General features: G+C 41.4%; 1 protein-coding gene across 1 annotated transcript; it reads left to right on the plus strand.

The window, feature by feature from the left end:
• Positions 1-9,482: 9,482 nt before the first annotated feature.
• Positions 9,483-13,284, plus strand: LOC116226691 (prolactin-like). Its single transcript, XM_031589619.1, has 5 exons — positions 9,483-9,513; positions 9,665-9,828; positions 9,908-10,015; positions 11,069-11,248; positions 13,090-13,284. The coding sequence occupies exons 1-5, from the start codon at positions 9,483-9,485 to the stop codon at positions 13,282-13,284; spliced, it is 678 nt and encodes a 225-aa protein (XP_031445479.1).
• Positions 13,285-18,968: the final 5,684 nt, after the last annotated feature.

The raw sequence follows: 18,968 nt of genomic DNA on the forward strand, positions 1-18,968 counted from the left end.
CCTCAACACCCCCTCTGTGAAAAAATTCCTCCTGATATCTAACAAACATCGTTTGGATTAAAACCATACCCCCTTTTCCTGTCACTATCAGAACAGGCAAAACGATGACCTCCCTCCTGCTTATAAGTTCCCATTAAGTAGTGGAAGGCTGCAATGAGGTGTCCCCATAGCCTTCTCTTTTTCGGACTGAACAAGCCCAGATTCCTCAGTCTTCCTTCATACCAAAGATACTCCAGCCTTCTGATCATCTTCATGACCCTTCTCTGGATCCTTTCCAACAGATCCACACCTTCCTTGTATTGGGGCCCCAGGCCTCAAAGCAGTACTGCAAGTGGGGCATCACAAGGGCAGAACAGAGGGGGACAAACACCTCCCTTGCCTTGCTGACCACTCTTCTTTTGCAACCCAGGCTGCAAGCACACATTGCTGGCTCGTGTCCAGCTTTTCATCCACCTTGGCCCTCAAGCCTTTCTCCACAGGGCTGTTATGAAGGAGTTCTCCCAGTCTATACTTGTAGCTGGGATTGCTCTGACCAAAGTGCAACACCTTGCACTTGGCTTTGTTGCACATCATTCAGTTCACATGGGCTCATTTTTTTAGGCTTGTTCAGGTCCCTTTGATAGCATCCTTTCACAAGTCATGCCTGTCAGCAGAAATAAACTAACAGACGAAAGGAAGCGTATTCTGTTTATCAGGGACATCAGTAGGCATTTTCTAGCTAAGAACCCTTCCCTGTGATTAACATGAGTCATTCAAATTAGCCCTGGCTCCTGACAAGACCAGGTACACTGATACACACAGAGCCAGAGCACCAATGAAGCATGAGGAGTATTAGATGAGGGCTAGTGCACAAGTGTTGGCTTACTACTCCCATTGTATTCTGACCTCAAGGGTTTCTCTCAAGGGTTGTGAATTTCTTGGCAAGTGACACACTGGTCCCCACAATACTGTCCAGGACTATTCTGCAGAATTATGTTAGCCTCTGCACTGCCTCCATGCCACAGCCACCCATCAGCTCTTCTCCATTTCTTCTTCTGATGGTTGCCACTTGTCCTAATGAACAGGAAGAAAAGGGGCCACATTTCAGTCATTTTGACTACTTCACTTTTTTTTTACAAGTTATGGAGGAAAGCAAATTTTACCTTGCATACTGCTTCTCCAGTCTGGAAGGATGCTCTGACCACCCATTTTAAGAAAAAACCTTCTTCCGGGAACCCAAAGGTCTATTAGGAAACGCTGAAATGAAGCCTTTAATTTACATTACAATATTTTGTTATTTAATCACTTCCTTTAGCATGAGTTTGATGTAAGCACATGAACATGATAATATAATACACGTACACAATTACTCATTCTAACTTATTTTAAATATTCTATGTCATTCTTCATACTTGTCAACAAGAACACATAACAAGACCAGTTAGTCCTTAGCGTTTGGTGGTACGTTGATATTTTCCAAGAAGCTTTCATAGAGACACGTGAAAGAAAGACATACATTCCATGTGACAGTAAACAAATTTAGAGACAACAGCCTCTATAAATAATCTGTGTTCATCATCTTACATAAGAAAGTGGAAAGTTAGCTACTTTTTCCGATCTATTAAATGGTTTGCAGCAGTTTCAAAACCTACAGGCTTTCTCACTATCATTCTGCTGCCACGTGGCTGCAGTCAGGAAATGACTAAAGAATAATGCCCAGAAGCATGTAAATATAAATGGAAATACAAGTCAGTGATTTAGAAAGGAAAAAAATAGAAAAATAGAAAACAAGGGGGAACATTTTTTTTTAACAATTTGTCATTTTATACAGCATCCAACTTTCATTCAGTAATGAGCATCAATCTATTCAGGGGAGGATTCCTGAGGTTAGAGCACAAGAACCAAAAGGTGAGGGTTTTATTCCTTGATGGGAAAACACTGCACCAGCTCGGATAAGTCACTTTTCTGTTCAGCATTTCTTCCATCAGCAAATAACTAAAAAAAACTCTCCTAATCCTTATGTGGGATGCTGCATACTGATTATGTTCTTTAAGAAGGAGGTCTGATTCTCTACCTCCCCCTGATCTCTGGGCTCTGCTGATGTGGTGAGAAGGGCAAGAAAAGCCTCTGAGGTAAAGGAACAAGAACTTCTTCAGCAGAGATCATGAATAGGACAGCTGTAAACTATAAGCACGTGTCCTTTAAGCTTCAGATTCTTGTTAGGGTATAGTAAGAAATATTAGGAGCATTGTCAGTGCAGGAGACACATACTGGGGAAAATGGAAGAAAAATTGTCCTTCTCACTCCTGCAGGTATAAACTTCTGGCTTGTCTACCCATGTTTAGGGAAGGTTAAAATAAAATAAAAACAAATTAAAAAAAAAAACAACAACTCAATTTTCATAGAATCACAGGAGGTTTGGAAGGGACATCAATGATCCCTTAATTCCAATCCCTCTTCCATGCCCCTCACTAGATTGGGCTGCCCAGGGCTCCATCCATCCTCACCTTGGATACTTCAAGGGATGGAGCATCCACAGCTGCTCTGGGCAACGTCTTCTACTTAGTTCTGTAATATAATAGAGCTAGCACCTTGTTAGCTCACTTGTATTCTTCTTTGGAGTGAATGAATTCAAAAAACTGGAAAATAAAGTCTTACCACACCATGTTCCCACTCTGCTCATACTCACTGGCCCACATGCTAGCATCACAGTGCAGCTATATAAGAAAATATCTCTCAGAGAAGGACCTCAGAAAATCCTCAGCCACCTTCCTTTAAACAAAGGAAAAGCACTTATGTTGTCATGCCTGAAGAACTTCTTGGATACACAACTTTCAAAGACAAACTGCATATTCAAAGTGACTTTTCATCTTTTCTCTGTTCATTTTTATTGCAATCTAAGCAGTGCTTATCATAAGGAGGCTACACGCATTCCTGATCCTCAGTTTCTTATAATTTACAAATCCTTGTTTGTTTTCTATATCCAAAGGATATAGTAGAAGGAGCCATCGAAGCTTTATTGATTTTCTGAAATATTTCAGTCTGAATCATTGTGGCTGTTTCCAAATAAAGGGGAGAAAAAATCATTTTGTTTATGTTCCAGAAAAATCTGACATTTGCTTTACAGAATGCCAATACTCTCCTTTTATCTTACTCTTTTAAAGCAGAGATTTGAGAAACAATATCAGAAGACATCTTCATACCCACAACAGACATTTTTTGTCCCCTCTCAGATGGCCAAATTGTGACCCTTTGGAAAAGGTTTTTCCATGATTTTTCATGCTATGCATCTTACTGGTGATAGCTGCAAACTTTCCAACAGATCTCACTGTGTACAGATCCCACAGCATCTTCAATTACAAAGATGGTACAATTCCAAGCTACTATTGGATTAAAGAACTTGGCCATGACATTGATTTCGGAGTATGCAACATCTCAATTGCAATCTCTCTCCTCTGCTTTCATGCTGTGCTCTGGTATACCTGGAAGAGGAATTTAGCTGATTCAGATACAGATATCATATGGATTGATCCTGAGTAGAGCAGTTCGGGAAGTAGTCTGTGAGATAGAGGAATCTGTTCAGACAGGAGGCCTGAATTTGTCCTACCAAGCCTCAGGTTTGTTCTACGGGGCTTCAGTTACCTAAGATAACAATGCAGATGTTCGTATACAGCAGGTGGTCCTAGGTTCAGCCAGGATAACTTTAATAGCACACCAATGTTTTGGTTGTTGTTGAGTGATGTGTGCACAACCAGTCCAGGCCATGAGGCAGAGAAGAGCCACTGGAAGTGTTATTCCATACCATGTGGAGTCATGTGAAAGGTCATAAAGCTGTGGGGAGCTGGTTAGGGCAGGCTCTGCTTGGAGGTGTCAGTCATTGCGTGGTGAGACATTGTGTTGCTGGCAGGGCATCGGTCAGCAGCCAGTTGTTCTGTTAGCTGGGCATCAAGTCGTGAGTAATTGCATTGTGGATATATATGTGTACATTTATTGTTACCGTCTCTTTTTTCTTCTGTTTTTCCTCTTCTGTCTTAGTAAGTAGTTTTTATCTCAGCCTACAAGTTCTATTTTGTTTCCATTTCGCTCCTTCATCTCACTTGGGATAGGGAGTGTGATGAGCTAACAGCTGTGCAGAGCTGAGTTGCTGCTGGGTTAAACCACAGCATAGGTAATGGAGAAATGGCTTAAATCTGAGCAGGTGGGGAGGGCTTGTCACTTCTAGTTAACTGGAACTAGCGAGAGGAGAAGTCTAGGACTGGGAAGAACTGGAGCTGTTTTGGAGTTATAAACCAGTTAAACTGGGGAAGTCTGACTGGAAGACACATCAAATAGGGCAAAATTCTGGTGCTAGGCTGGTAATGAAAACTGAGTGTTACTGAAGAGGCTGGTAATGAAAACTGAGTGTTACTGCAGATAAGATAACTTAAAGCTATGTTTGACATGAAAGACTGATAGAAGAATAGGAAAAAAGGATCCAATAGGTCAAACAAGGCATCCCAAAACAAAAAGGCTGAAAAAAGCTGAGGATAATATCCAGATACTAGGAATATCAGACAAAGAGAGTATTTCTGGTGTGTTTATGTCTCAGTACCAAAGCGATGAGATTGAAATGGAGATCAGTTGTATCTGACCACAGCACAGCCCCCCTTACAACTTCAAATGGAATAGAATGCTTCCAGGTTTCACTAAGCCCCTTTAGCAAGCAAAGATCTTTCCCCTTTCCCAAAGGGGTGTTCAGAGCATGCAAAGGGGTGACAGCATAGCACAGCTAACTAATTTGTAGCTTAAAAGGAAAAAGCCTAGAAATTTTTTGCAGGGTCTCAAGTAGAGTTGGATTATTTCAGGTAGGTATTTTCTCTCATATAGTAGGAAAAATTATACTGAGTTGTACTGAGAGAGATGGAACCCGAACAAAAGATTTTTATACCTGAAGTCACTAAAGATAGTACTTACACAAGAACTTTTTCATAATCCAATGTGAGGTTAATCCTCAAGAACTAATGTCCCTTCCATCTCAAACTGACTATTCAAATGGGTAAATGACTGCACTGTGCCTCTTCACTTATCTGTAAAATGGGTATGACAGCATGCCCTCACTTCAGGAATATGCTGTGATAATAAATTAGTGAATGCTTGTGAGCAGGTATTCAATGAAAAATAGAGTATTCAGGAGGAAAATGATTATATATTCAGAATAGGTTTGAAAATTGTGTAGTAAATTAGGCATGGGAGCACACAGTGAACAATAAAAGAAAAACAAAACTGAATAGCTGCTTATTCAGCTGAATATGGTATACTGAATCAAGCGGAAATCCTGTGGAAAAAAGAAATAACAGTAACTCAATCACAACACTAAAGAATCTTATGCTTGTATGCACTAGGAATATGAAGGAAGATTCCATAGCATACTTAGTATTATCAAATGCAGTGAGAAGTATTTTATAATTACAAATTTCCTCATAATATTTGAGACAATGAAAAGAAAGTAGCAGAAATTTGTAAGTATTTGACAGAATGGACTCATAAATACTGCTATAAGGAAATGAAGATTTAGAACTTGCCAATATCTTACTTTATGCTGTAAGATATTACTATGTCAATGGGGAAGACAGCCTGGCAACATCTGGCACTAGCCAGATGTTAAATGAACTGCAGTTAACTTATGTTCATACTACAGTCATAAAAATCTTGGAGCTTTGGTACATCTGATACGGTTCTCTTCCACAGTGATAATTTCAATATGGTGGCAGATGGGAAGTCATAATTTAAGTGAAGAATCACTTTAAATCAGTGGGCAGTCCTGTAAAAATATAAGAAGCGCACAGGATGGTACTAGGGCCTTCTTTCCTCTTAAGTAACTCTCTAAATAATTTGATTTCATAAACAGAGGACATCACAGCATATATTTTTTCCAGATGGGTATTACAGAACTAATTCTGGGGTTAAAGTTCATTTTGAATAGTGCATGCTTATTAATAACACAGGTCCTGAGTCCTGAATCCAATCTCTGCTACGCCAATATGAACAAAAAGTAAAGACATCAAATTTAATGGAGCGATAGCAGTATGACGGTCTAACTCAGTGCTTGCAGAATTCAGCCAAACACAACCACAATTTTCACAGGGCACTAGGACATCTCCTTGAGACTGACTCCAATGTATTATGTAGGTATCCTTATTTCCTTAAAGTTCTCGGCCCTGACTTAATGCCTTGCCTGAAGTTTTCCTCCAGTTTTTTTTCTGGAATGCATTTTTCTTGAGGCACGTACAAACACTGCATAATTTTATCTTTATATTCCAAAAAAGTTTGCTCCAAATCTCCCTGAAAACGGAACAAACCTGTTACATGTTACTATTGATCCTGCTGCTCACAGTGTCACATGTCAGTAACACTTCCAATGTCAGGAAAAACACAGCCAAGCTATAAGTATATGTTCCTGTTAGAGCACATCAGAAGTACTATACAGAAAGACAACATACACAGACAGTTTGTACTATTTAGATATTTAGATACCTACCTCCAGATGAACATCAAAAGGGCCTATTTCTAAATTCACAATACCTGAAATCAGAGAGAAATCCTGTCCTGAATGTATGGGGGAGAATCTTGTTGCATGCTCTGAACATGCCTTTCTCTTCAGCTTGCAAATATTAACAAGAGAAACTGTGTTTTCTTTAAGTTCTTTTACATTTGAGCTGAGCAAGGCCATGTGGAAGATGCACACTTGTCTCTTGAGATAAGTGCTAGGACCAAGGAGACCAATATAGAGCAGGAAGACAGACCTTCAGGTGGCAGTGAGCAGCAGTCGTTGAATTCTTGCTTTTGCTGATGAGATTGTAAAATGTGAGACAGAATCCTGTAGAGCTTTCACATAAACTGGTGAAGTGATGAAGATTCTCTGCATAAGAAGTTAGAGAAGCAGTAGGAGAACCAGCAAAGGATATAGTTGGAAAAGTCAAAAGAGGACAAGGAGGCAGGAGGGTGACAGCTTGAAGATTCCAATGGAGAACTGATACTGAGTTTTGACTTTAAAAATTCATTATAGCTATAAGCCAAGCAGATCCTGTGACTATCAAAACAGAAAAATGAGACTTAAAAGAGCATAAAAGAGAAAGAAATCTAGTTGATGAAAGTAAACAATTTTACGGTGAGTGAAGTGTTATTGAAAGAGATTTTAGAAGAGAAAAAAGCCAAACACTACTACATGAAGGGGTAAAAGCAGATACTGGGGAAAACTAACAACAAATTGATTCAGTGCTCCAAAAAATGAGCTCAGTATTGCAGTACTCACTCACCTTTGTGGTGACACCATTTGGTTTTCAGACACCAATGACAAAACTGATTCCAGGGATAACAATGATTCCACGATTCTTTTTTCCCATTTCAGAGAGCTGTAGCAGAATATAGGGAAATGTCTGTGGACATTCTCTAAGGCCTTTAAGGAAAGCAACTGGTGTCGTCCAACTTGCAAACAGTATGCAGATGTACATATGTATGTACTCTCAACCATTTGAGCAGCTCCCAGGCAAGACTTCAGCAGAGCACCCAGTGCAACAGCAAAGAACAGGGCAATCGGCAGGAGCCTGTATGAGGGACAGCAGGGAAATGGAGCTGCAGCACCTTAAGAAGACAAGGTTCCCTTACAGGCCCAAAACAAGCCTTTGGTGTGCTTTTATAAGTTACTCAAATAAACTGCAGATCTTCTGAAAATGTTGGGTTTCTGGAAACCCTAAGCAGAAGGAATGTTTGAAAATGATTCCCACAATTCCAGCTCTGCTTGCAGAACTGTGCCTTTTTATTACAAAACCAGGAAAACCAGAGATTTGTCATCCAGCTTTAGGAATACTGATTATTGTTTCTAGAGGGTAGTGAACTCTTTTTGCATTTCACTTCAGAGATATAAGTTACATCATTTACAGATTGCTTTGTTCAAGAATTCATATTATTAACTTCTAGAGCAGAGTGTGACTTGCCCCTTTATGAGCCATAAAACATGACTGTTTTAAGGGAAAAAGCAAACAGTATTTGGTTAAAACAAATCATTTCATGTTTTACTCTTCATGATTTAAATTTGGGAATGAATATGAGAGTCCAGTTGGCCTTGCCCTACAAAGATACAGCAGACTGGAAGGGAGGGAGGTCCACTGTTGCCCATTCCTCCCCTACTCACAGAAGCACGAATCCTGCTGCAGCCTTTCTGAAAGCTGTTTGAAGGTTTATAAGGAAGGTTAGATAATGTTGGGGATTCCACAATGTCCATGAGTGATCTGTTCCACTCCTTAACTTTCCTAACCATTAAGAAGTTCTTTCCAATGTCCAATTTAAATTTTCCTTATTGCAGTTTAATCTTGTGATGTCCTGTAGGCATAATGGATGTGGTGAATAATTGCCTTCTTGCTGCTGCTTTCTGCACATCTGAAAACTATGTCACCTCACCTTTCCCTGATAGATAACAAGCAACTCCACCTCCTTCAGCCTTTCTTTGTGGGCCACTGTGGTTTCATCATGTTAAACTCCCTGTTAAGCACCCTCTCACTCTCCTCAAAGAAAGAGAGGGAGAAAATACAATGCTCAAGGGTTCAGCAAAAGACAGGAAGATCACTGACTCTTCCGGAAAAAAACATCTACTGAGTATTGTGGTGACGTGTTCATGGCTGGACTAGATGATCTTAGGGGTCTTTTCAAATCTTAATGATTCTATTATTCTGTGACTCTAAGATAAACAATATAGTTCAAAAACCTTTGGAGCTCAAAGGCGGGAATAATTAGAGACATCCATGGCATGCATGATGAGGAAAGCTGGATGAGATTATCATAACCACTTCTTTCAGCTATAAAATTTGTCAGTCTAACATAGATGAAACTGTCCTTAGAAAGCCAAAATGTTCTCCAAGAGGTGTTGGCTGTAGGATAAATTATCTTCTGTTTTTATATACATCCTTAAATGTGTGAGAAGTAAAAGAAGGAAGGAAAGGAAGGAAAGAAGGAAAGAGAAAAAAGAAGGGAAGGAAGAAAAGAAGGAAAAGAAGAAAAGGAAGGAAAGACCTTACTGCTCTCATTCCAAGCTCCAAAGCCTTTCAAATGAACAAAAATTGATCCTTACATTCCCAGAGTCATTTCTTTAAAGTGGATGAAGCAGGCAAATCATTTCAAGTTGAGCAATCTTAACAATCCTATTTCAGGCTCCTTGCCTCACGCAGAATGATGTCCTGCCTTTGATACAGATGTATGCTGATGTGCACTTATTGGCACCGGTTTAAAGAGGAATAAGTCCCGGAAAAAGACAACTGCAGCATGTGCTTCTCTGCGAGAGGCTGAAATGGCAGTTCTTCCAATTATAGCTCTCCAGCTCAGTCCGTTCGGGCAATAATGCCGCACGACGGCCGCGGGCTGCTCACGTCAGGGAGGGTCAGGAGCGGCCCCCCCGCCGCGCACACCCCACCGCGTATATAGGGGCGGAGGGGCCGCTCCGCTCCGCTCTGGGCAGAGGGTTCCGTGGTACCATGGCCCTGGGCCGGCCGGCAGAGCGGGCAGGTGGGACGGGACGGGACGGGACGGGATGGCACTGAGAGCACGGGACGGGACGGGATGGGACTGAGAGAACGGGACGGGACGGAACAGGATGGGACGGGATAGAGCGGACAGAACTGAAGGTCTGTGCCCCCCGACCCCTCGCTCCCCGCAGGTCCCGGCGCGGCGCTGGCGCTGCTGTCGCTGCTGGTGCGGGCGGCCGCCCCCCCGGCCATGTGCCCTCCGGGGGACTCGGGCTGCCGCTTCCTCAGCGTGGTCGACCTCTTCGACCGCGTGATCCGGCACTCGGGCAGGATCCACAGCCTGTCCACCGAGCTGGTGAGTGCCGGGCCGACCCCGCAACGGGAGGAAGGCCAGGGTGGGCCATTGGGCTTGTTGAGGTTTTCTTCCCCTACAGGAGAAATACTTACCGCCCCGTAACAACGAGCTGGGCAGGCCCGCGAGGAAGTGCCACACGGCCACCATGCTGACCCCCAACGGCAAAGAGTACGCCCAGAAAATCCCGGTAAGGCACGCCGGGCGGGCATGCCCATCATTATCCTGCCCTATAGGAAAAGATGCATTTTTCGTGCACTATTTCCTATTTACTAATTGCAATGGAGGCATTGCGGTGGTGCTTCATCCAAGTGGCAGTTATCCCTCTGCTTGCAGTCTGAGGCTGTCTGCAAAAGAGAAACTTAGCTGTAACTGTGATGCGTGTTAGATTGATCAGCGCCACTGTGAAGTGTAAAAAGCAATGGGGGGAAAAGTGTAACAGTTGTTGTCTCTGAATCGATAGGTGAGGGGAAAAACAGCCAATTGTTTTAGACACATCATGGCAAAGAGAAAAAAGCATTCTTTGGCGAAAGTCAGGAGCAGTTTCTTTAGACAGAAGTTGAGGAAGCTGAGAGTATGGCAGCAGTATGAGAGTATGGCTTTCTCCTGCAGGAGGAGATGGAGTGAGATGTATGTCAGCAGCTTGTTCTGCTGTGACATGGAAGTTCTCTCTCAGAGTTCAGCTCACGTGAAAAGGGAATTGGAAATGCTGCCCTGCCCTATGCTGGCAGCCTGCAGAATCACTTCTGAGCTGAGGTTGCCAGAAATCTCATAAGGCCACTTGGTTTCTGTTAGAGAAACAGCCAACCTGAGCACCAGGTGCTTTCCTTGGAAGTATGTCTGCAGTGCACCTTTAGTGACGTAGCTATAGCCTGTGTGAGGTGCAAAGCGATGCAGCTCCATGCTGAAGTGCAGGTATTGCAGATTGGGTGCCTGGATGGAGCCTCTTGAGCTTGTGAGTCACCTGGGAGGCAGTGTTTTCAGTCCCTGTTAACTTGGACAGGAGTGCCACCATTTTGCTCATGCTGCACTGCAGAACACAGGAGTATAAGCTGAAAAGAAGACAAGTACAGATTTTTGTTTCTTATATCTCCACAAACAACTGGAGACAGAGTGGTCCCTGTATATTTATTTGCAAACAACTGGACTGCATACATAACTCTTAACCCTGCTGAGATTGTGAGACTGAGTTCATATGAGCTGCTGCAAACTAAGAAAGAAATTCTTTGTTTTAATCTATAAGAGAGAAGAACTAGCCTACTTGATCCTGAAGCTTCTGCAAGCCTGGAAAGAGCCACTTTCCCACTTTAATCAGCACATTGAAAACCTTCAGGAGCTACCTGGTGAGAGCCTCAGCAAAGCGAAGCAAATCAGCAACATGGTACATGAGCTGGAGACTGGGGTTGAGAAAGTGACAGAAAAGGTAAGGTTTTCAGTGCAACTGATTTACACCACACGTGTGACACAGGTGACTTCTGAGGCTGATGCATACTCTCGGTTGAGCTGTAGCCTTACTATGAGCAGAGGCTCTGATTCAGCAACAGCCTAAAGCCTGGCAGCTCATGTTCAGATTCCTTAACGCTTCCAAACTGAGAGCCCTCTTCATTGCCTTATGCCACTGAGTGATCACAAAATGTCATACTAACAAAACATAGTGGTCTTTATTATATAGATTCAGCATTTTTTCAGCCAAAGGATGCAGCTTAATTTATGCAGTGACAGATATGTAGATGACACTGTATATGCTCATAATGTGTGGATCGACGTTTTATTCATATGAAACAGAAAAGAAAGAGGCGAGCACAAAGAATAGAACTTCTTACATTTTCATGTATGAGCCAGCAATGCCTTTACTTTTCTTTGGATACGGAGGAGATATAGGCTGATCGCACAATACTTGAATTTTTTGTTTTCAATTTTATTCTGATTCAAATTCTAATTCAGCTATTGCTGCTGGCTGCTGCAGTGAGCTCCTTCCTAAGGGACCAGTTCCTGAGGCTGGATCTTCAAGGCAGCAGTGGCATAGGTTAAGTCAGATGCCAGTCACAAAACTGTTTCAAAACTTCCTTCTGAACTCTGGTTGCTAAGTTACAAATGCATGTAATTTTTTATTTTCATCTTTATCTTCTCATGACTAGCTGGAAGTTGTAATCTTAGTATTACTTGTGCATTCATATCCAGACTCCTTTGGAATTTGGGGTAGACAAATAAGGGCTATGGGTCCATTCTCTGAAATGGTTACACTAGCAAGGGGCCCATTTTGACTAAAAAGTGAATGATAAACTTTTGTCTGGCATAAGTGGATCATCTTTCATCTTTATGAGCACAGGTGGGGAGCACACACAAGTTTTAATATGATAAACAACTCATCACTGTATAAATGCAGTCTTAATTAGGATGGTTCCGAGAGTTACAATGGCAAAATTCATCATCCAAGTGCAGCCCCAGGTCTGGATTTGAGCTGCCTTAAAGTTCAGAGGTATTCCACAGCTTGAGCCAGGTTTGCTTCACTGTAACTGAAACAAGCCATCAAGTTCTGAACTAGTTACACACTTCTCATACATTTACTTTTATTTCTGAGGGAATTACTCAAAATGAACACCAAATTTTTTGTGGTGTATGTCCATTCTGACCTCTCATGTGCCATGGACATGTTACACAGTAGACATATAATTAAAAAAAATGAAGTGAACAATACAAATGTAACCCAATATTTCAGGTTTTTTGTGTTGTTTTTGGTTGGTTGGTTGGTTTTGGGAGGAGGGGGATTCTTCGTGGATTGTTTTACTTTGTGATAAGACACTAATTCTAACCTTGGTTCATATGGTGAAGCTGCTACCTCTGGGAGGCAATCACAATCTCCAGATTTCACCAGTTGAAACAGCATCTGGCAAATGTTCACATCACAAAATTCTGTGGACAAAACTCACTAATGTAAATGACTGCAAGTCTTAAGACAGATTTACTGTATTACTTTGAGGAAACAATCATCAGCAAACAGTGGTTTCTGCTTAAATTTAGATTTTGTAATCCTTGTAATTCCTGCATTACTGGTCAATCACATCATTTCAGGCCAGTCATAGTTATGGGTGCTGTTAGGAAGAAAAGGCAGTGTTATTTCTCTGTAAGGAGCTATGTGTATGTGAAAGGGCTGGGGTAGAACAGTGCAACACAGTGACACTTTGCTTGACCTGTGCACCAGTATTTTAAATATTTGTTTATATGTAACTACTTCTTGTACTTCGTTTCCTGTTTCCAATACAGATGCAGTCAATGGGCATCATCAGCAATTCATTACACGGAATGGCATCATCTGAAGCTGCTGGCTTATCAATTAGTAATGAAGCAAATATGATGAGTGACTCTGACTTTATTCACTGTTTCAGGAGAGACTCCAATAAAGTACAAAGCTACTTAAAAATTCTGAAATGTAGGATTATGCCAGAAAACAGTTGTTGAGTAGTAATCTCTTAGCAAGCAGTTTTCAGCATGCTGTTTATTTAGATAGAAAAATATAATTTATTTATAATAAGTTTATTAGGAAAAAGGTTTGGAAATTCTTGCAGTTACTTGAGACTGTTATCCTATGCCGATGGAATATTTAATAAAGCATCATGTGTGTATGTGGGTAAACACACAAAGACAAAAAGGAGTACTCTGGCTGTAGATAAACTGATGTCTTTGGCACAATTTAGACATACACGCAGATGAAAATGAAAGTTAGTTTGGTAAACCTTGATACAGATATATCTAAATACTACAAGTTTCCACATGTAAAACACTGCTCAATCCTAATCTAAGTGCCATTTCAATGTGAGAGTTGGGTATGGCTGATGCAGCAGTGAGTCTTTCCCATAGTGTTTCCTGACCCAGTGCTTGGATTTTACAGTAGTGATGACAAACTTCACAGTGAATAAAAATCTGAAAGCTGTCAAGAGATTTTACAGTAATCACATTTCCCTACCAGTGGAGTAGTCTAACTGCTGTTTATAGAACAAAAACTCTCTGCATTCACATCCTAAATGAGCCCTTTAAATAGAAATTTATAACCAACATGGATTTATCTTCAGTCTTCTTGACTATTTCATCCCTGAATGCTCTTTTCTGGCCTCCTCTGATCTTGATGGTTGCTGACAGTTGCGGAAGCTCAGGCTGCCAAGAATGTAGAGTAAAATGCTGATGACTGTTTCATATTGATGCTGAATTTGGTCGAGAAACTCAGAAAATGGGGAAATGCTTCAAAGGAACATATATGTAAAGCAAAGGAACAATATTTTCAGTCACATCTCAGTAACTGCCGATACCCAAATACTGATATATTTCCTCAGCTTGAAGCTGTGAATGTTCACAATTTGTATCTCTTGTGCTAGGTATGCTAGAAGTGCAATGGCTACACAGCTCCTGCCCCAAAGAAGTTACGACCTGCAATTCCTTAGGCAAGGGGGTGCCACTAATGCATATAGCTAAAGGGCTGCATTTGAAAAATCCTGGAAACAAAACATATCTCCAAATAGAATAAAGGAAGGGTTCCTCTGGGAAAGCAGACAGAATTGGAGAGGCACCACAGCTGTGCTTCTATCTGTCCACAGTCCCAGAAAGCAATGGAGCAATTAGTAATTTTGTCATTCATTTCTGTCAACTGCATCATCTACTCTTGAACAAAGTTCATGAATTCTGTATCTTGCTTTCAGTGATTTCACTCTCAAACCCTCTTAAGGAATCAGTTTGAGAAGTGCCCATGAAAAACTTAGTAACTGGGGGTGAACATAGTGCATAGTGTCACCTGGTGCAGCCACAGCAGGGATTATTCCTGTGCCTGAAATGCCATAACTGTGAAAGTGTGCATAAATAAAAGGGAAAAGCAGTGTTGGGATGCAGCCTCACTCCTTCCCAGTAAGGAGGACATTGCCCACAAGAGATTAGTAATAGCTGTCCTACAAGTGGTGGCAGACACAGGAGGGCTTACTGAGTCAAAGCAAAGCGGATGGAAGAGACACATGGGGAGCAGGTCCTGCAGATGAAGAGCTTGGCAAGAGCATGACAGTTCCTGTTATTTTTATATGAGTATGCACACTATCTTTTCTGTCACTACGCCTGTGTAAGGAAGCAACCAAGCAAGAGCAGAAGGGATGGGCCACAGAAGTGATGGCACCATCCCTCCAGCTGCTGCATGCCAAGGTCTCCCTTCCCTGCACTCTGAACTGCTGTCCAGGCTGAAGGCCCACTACCCCACATCTTGTCCTGCCCCCAGGCTGCCCTGAGCACTGCTCACCCTGCTGCCACATCCCTGAGGGCCTGGCAGGGTGCTGGACCCAGGCCCCAGGCAGCCTGAGTGAGGGCAGGGACATGGGAAGGGCAGGGTGAGGCAGGCACTGTGGTGCCCAGCAATCATCCCTGTTTCCCCAGGAGAGAATGGTCATGCCCTGGAGTCTAGATGGAGTATTATCTGTGGATTTTGGATGGTTTTGTGTCTCTAGGAGAGATGGCGCAGTGGTGTCATGCCTAGGGCCATGTATACCACAGCCTCTACAAAGAGGAATCTTTTTGGTTTCTAGTGTGCAGGATGACTTGGCAAGGACTGGGAAAACGAACTCCAATTGCTACCAGGTCCCTCCACAGGTAGGAAGATATGCTATGGATAGCATTTGATGCCACATGGAAAACATTTTGCAAGTCGAGCAGATCCTAAAAATAGTTCCTATATATTGCAGAGAGCAAAGCTCTAGAAATCCTTGCTGTAGAGAAATATGGAAACAGAAAATGATAAAAGAAGTGCCACAGAAGAAATAGCAATGCACCCAAGTATTGTCTATAGTCATTCATACTAACTTGCTGCCACAAAGTGGTGTTGTATTGCAAGATTTGCCTTTGGCTGAAGTGAGGCATGCTGGTGAGACAAATGTCTTCCTGTACCACCACCAACACACTGCTTCCTCTTTTCACCAAGAAAACAATTGACCAGCTGGCTGAAAGGGGCATGCTTTGCCATCTGGCCACAGATGTCTCAAGTAGAAATATCAGTGATGGTTGCTTTTGCTTTTTATGCTGGGGAATACTTCATCTTCTGCATGATTTTTCTTCACGACAGCAATGAAATTAGTTACAAATATGTGAAAATGTAAAAATGTGCACTAAAATAAAACACTTTTACATTGAAGAATGCATCATCACAGCTGAAAATACTAATTTAGGAGACAAGCTTTGCAAATTAATAGAAAATCAGAAAATAAGATTTTGTTTCCAGTTAAGTGCTCAGATCATAGAATAGAATCATAGAATCATAGAATACAATCATGGAATTGCTCAGGTTGGAAAAGACCTTAAAGATCATCGAGTCCAACCACAACCTAACCAAACTATCCTATATGCTTCAGTATGCAACAAGGTGTGATACACATAAGTCGCAGTGTAATTTCTGTTAGTGGAACAGTATGTTTTGATTAACTTTCCTCATCAGCTAAATGAATTTAGGAATTTAAAATATTTCCACTCTTCTTCAGACTTTATTAAATGGAATATTGCAGCACAGCCCCAGAATTTTATCTATTTTTTTATTTTTTTGCATAGTGCATTTATTTTTTTCAATTATTAGAAGTTGCTTTTGTACGTTAGGAAATTTCCTAATGGTAATTTTTCCATTTTTCAGGATGATGAAGTATATGGTAGACACTTCCAGTGACTTACTGTTTTTTTTCATAATGTGTTAAAGGACTTTCATAATATATCTTAAATTTAGGTTGAATCTGATAATGTGCTGGTGTTTGGCATGGCAAATTAAGTGGAAGAATTTAGAGACTTTTGTTACAGTTTAATTTTTATCTAGAATTGTATGATAGTGAATAGGAAAAAAAAAATGGAAGCAGACTTCATTGAAGGATCTACATTAACTTTCAGCTACTTTGTATCACATTCAAATGTTGACAAACAAGGACAAAATGACTTGGAAAATCTCAAGAATTCCTCAAGAGTGGAGTGTTTATACAACACTCGATAGTTGTATGTTTGGGTAAATGCTGGAGGCTCACTATCAAGCTGTTGCTGTGTGATGTTCCCATCCACCATAACCAGTTTTATTGCTTGCAACTGCAATCAGTATCTATGGGAAACCAAGGAGTGTTGTCTTCTGGCCAGCAAATGATTGAAGTACAAGCATGCGTTGGGAGCATCTCAGATCCAACCTGACATACCTTGGTATATTTCACACAACACCAGTCACCATGCACTTAGAAGCATAGTTGTTGAAGAATTCTGTAGTCAATGGCAACTTAGTCCACATAAGACTGTGAACCTCTCTCTGCAGGGGCCTTTTGGTCACCTCATAGTTCAAAATGAAGTCTAAAGTTAATTGGGTCCTAATTTCTCTCCATGCCTTTCTTTGGGCACTGAATTTACAGCTAACTTGCTTAAAATTGGTTTGTCTTCCTTTCTTTTCTATGAAGATCAGTAATGGTATTGTTGGTAGAGGGTGCTGAAGCAAGTGAATGGACTTAATTTATGTCAGGCTTTTGACTGTGGAACGTATATTCATCAGAGGAGCTGTGCAGCTACAGCAATGGCAACTGGCATTTAAAACCCAGTACTAGTAAATCACAGTGGATAAAACAAATGTGATGTTTTAGTGCAGCTAAGGAGTGACATTTGACCACTGTACTGTTGCTCTGACATTGAAGTTAGTAATGCAGTTTTGTGCCTTAAAGCAGCCTGTTCCCTTAAGCAGATCATTACAGCTTCTTTTGGCAGAGAATTAGTAAAAGCAAGACATATTTTTGAAAATTATTTAATTCTATAAGAGTGCACAGTCAAAGTGTGAGTGCTGGCATGGCTATAGTCAGCAAATTGCAGTCTGCCACTCTTGTGATTTCCTTTATAAAACAAGACCAAGAGCCAGCAATGGAAATCAGCACCTCCTGTTTCAGTAACGGAGCAATTGAGTTCCCAAGAACACCTTTTCAGGATCGCTATTCAGGATCTCCATCTGGACAATCTCCAATAGGGGAGGAGAGAAATGCTTCTCCTGGACCTGAGGTTGCTCCAGTGTGCAGCAAGGTCCCTGCTCCAGCACCATAGCCCAAGAGCACCAAAGTCTGAGCTGTGTCAGCAAAGGCAGTGCTGAGGCTCAGACCTTCCTCCCTTTCCCTCTTGTGATCTACATTACATTAGCTTTGAGAGGTTGCCAAGGCAGAGAGGTGCTCAGCAAGCAAAAGTATCTGTGTTATTTAGAGCCTCTACAGAGTTTGGTTTCTACTGAAGTTCAAAATTTGCGGTACCAAAACCCTGCCAAGCCATGGGATCCCAACAAACGTCCTTCACAATATTTTACAGGTGTGAACCATATACGTTCTCCAATACCATGCATAGGAAGTACCTCAGATATCCTACAAGAATGATGCAAGGTCACCCACTGGGCCGTACCTTTGAAGTCAAAGTAGTACGTTCCTGGTTTTAATTGTAAGATGTCATCAGTCTCTGTTAGGTCTCTCCAAAATACCAAGCCAGATGCATTCTGTACCCTACATCTTCACAGTATGCCTGTCATGATGTACTTAAAACACCTGCAGGGGATTCTGCATAGAATTGGAGTTTGCTTTGTTCTTTTACAACTTGTGTTCATACACTGAGGAAAACAAATACATACAACTTGGTCTTTCATATGAAAAGACTGCCACTGTAAAACTCTCTTATTTTCTGTATTCATATTCTCCTTTACCAAAATTCCATAGGATGGACCAAAGAGAAACTTCTTCAAATAGCTTAAAACGAGAGTAATCAAGGTTGTATATGTTATGGGCTAAGTCCACTTTAACTAATTGCATCAAGCTGTTTTATACATAATTCAAAATTCACCAGGTGTATTTCTAGGGTTTTGAAGAAAGCTTGGTAAGCATTTTCAAGTAAAGAATACTCTATCTCACATCTTGAAACTTTCTTCTAGCTTTGGAATAGGTACACCAGTAGGAGGTGTTAGAGATATGGTGAGCCTGGAGTGGTGTTTTAGCAGGCTATGGTAAAACCAGAACTTGCTCAATTTAAAAGACTTATCACATTCTAACTACGAAACCAATTCAGCATGAGCCTTGCTTGATCCTTGCCTCAGTGAGGTCAAAACCTGCCCAGCACATCAGCTGGAAGGTTTGACAGCAGTT

This window comes from Phasianus colchicus, chromosome 1, assembly GCF_987193195.1.
Source record: "Phasianus colchicus chromosome 1, bPhaCol1.hap1.1, whole genome shotgun sequence".
NCBI classification, from domain to species: Eukaryota; Metazoa; Chordata; class Aves; order Galliformes; family Phasianidae; genus Phasianus; species Phasianus colchicus.

Coding starts and splice junctions, on each gene's coding strand:
- LOC116226691 (XM_031589619.1), top strand. CDS start 9,483: ATGGCCCTGGGCCGGCCGGCAGAGCGGGCAG. Junction 9,514..9,664: donor CCGGCCGGCAGAGCGGGCAG/GTGGGACGGGAC, acceptor CGCTCCCCGCAG/GTCCCGGCGCGGCGCTGGCG. Junction 11,249..13,089: donor TTGAGAAAGTGACAGAAAAG/GTAAGGTTTTCA, acceptor TTTCCAATACAG/ATGCAGTCAATGGGCATCAT.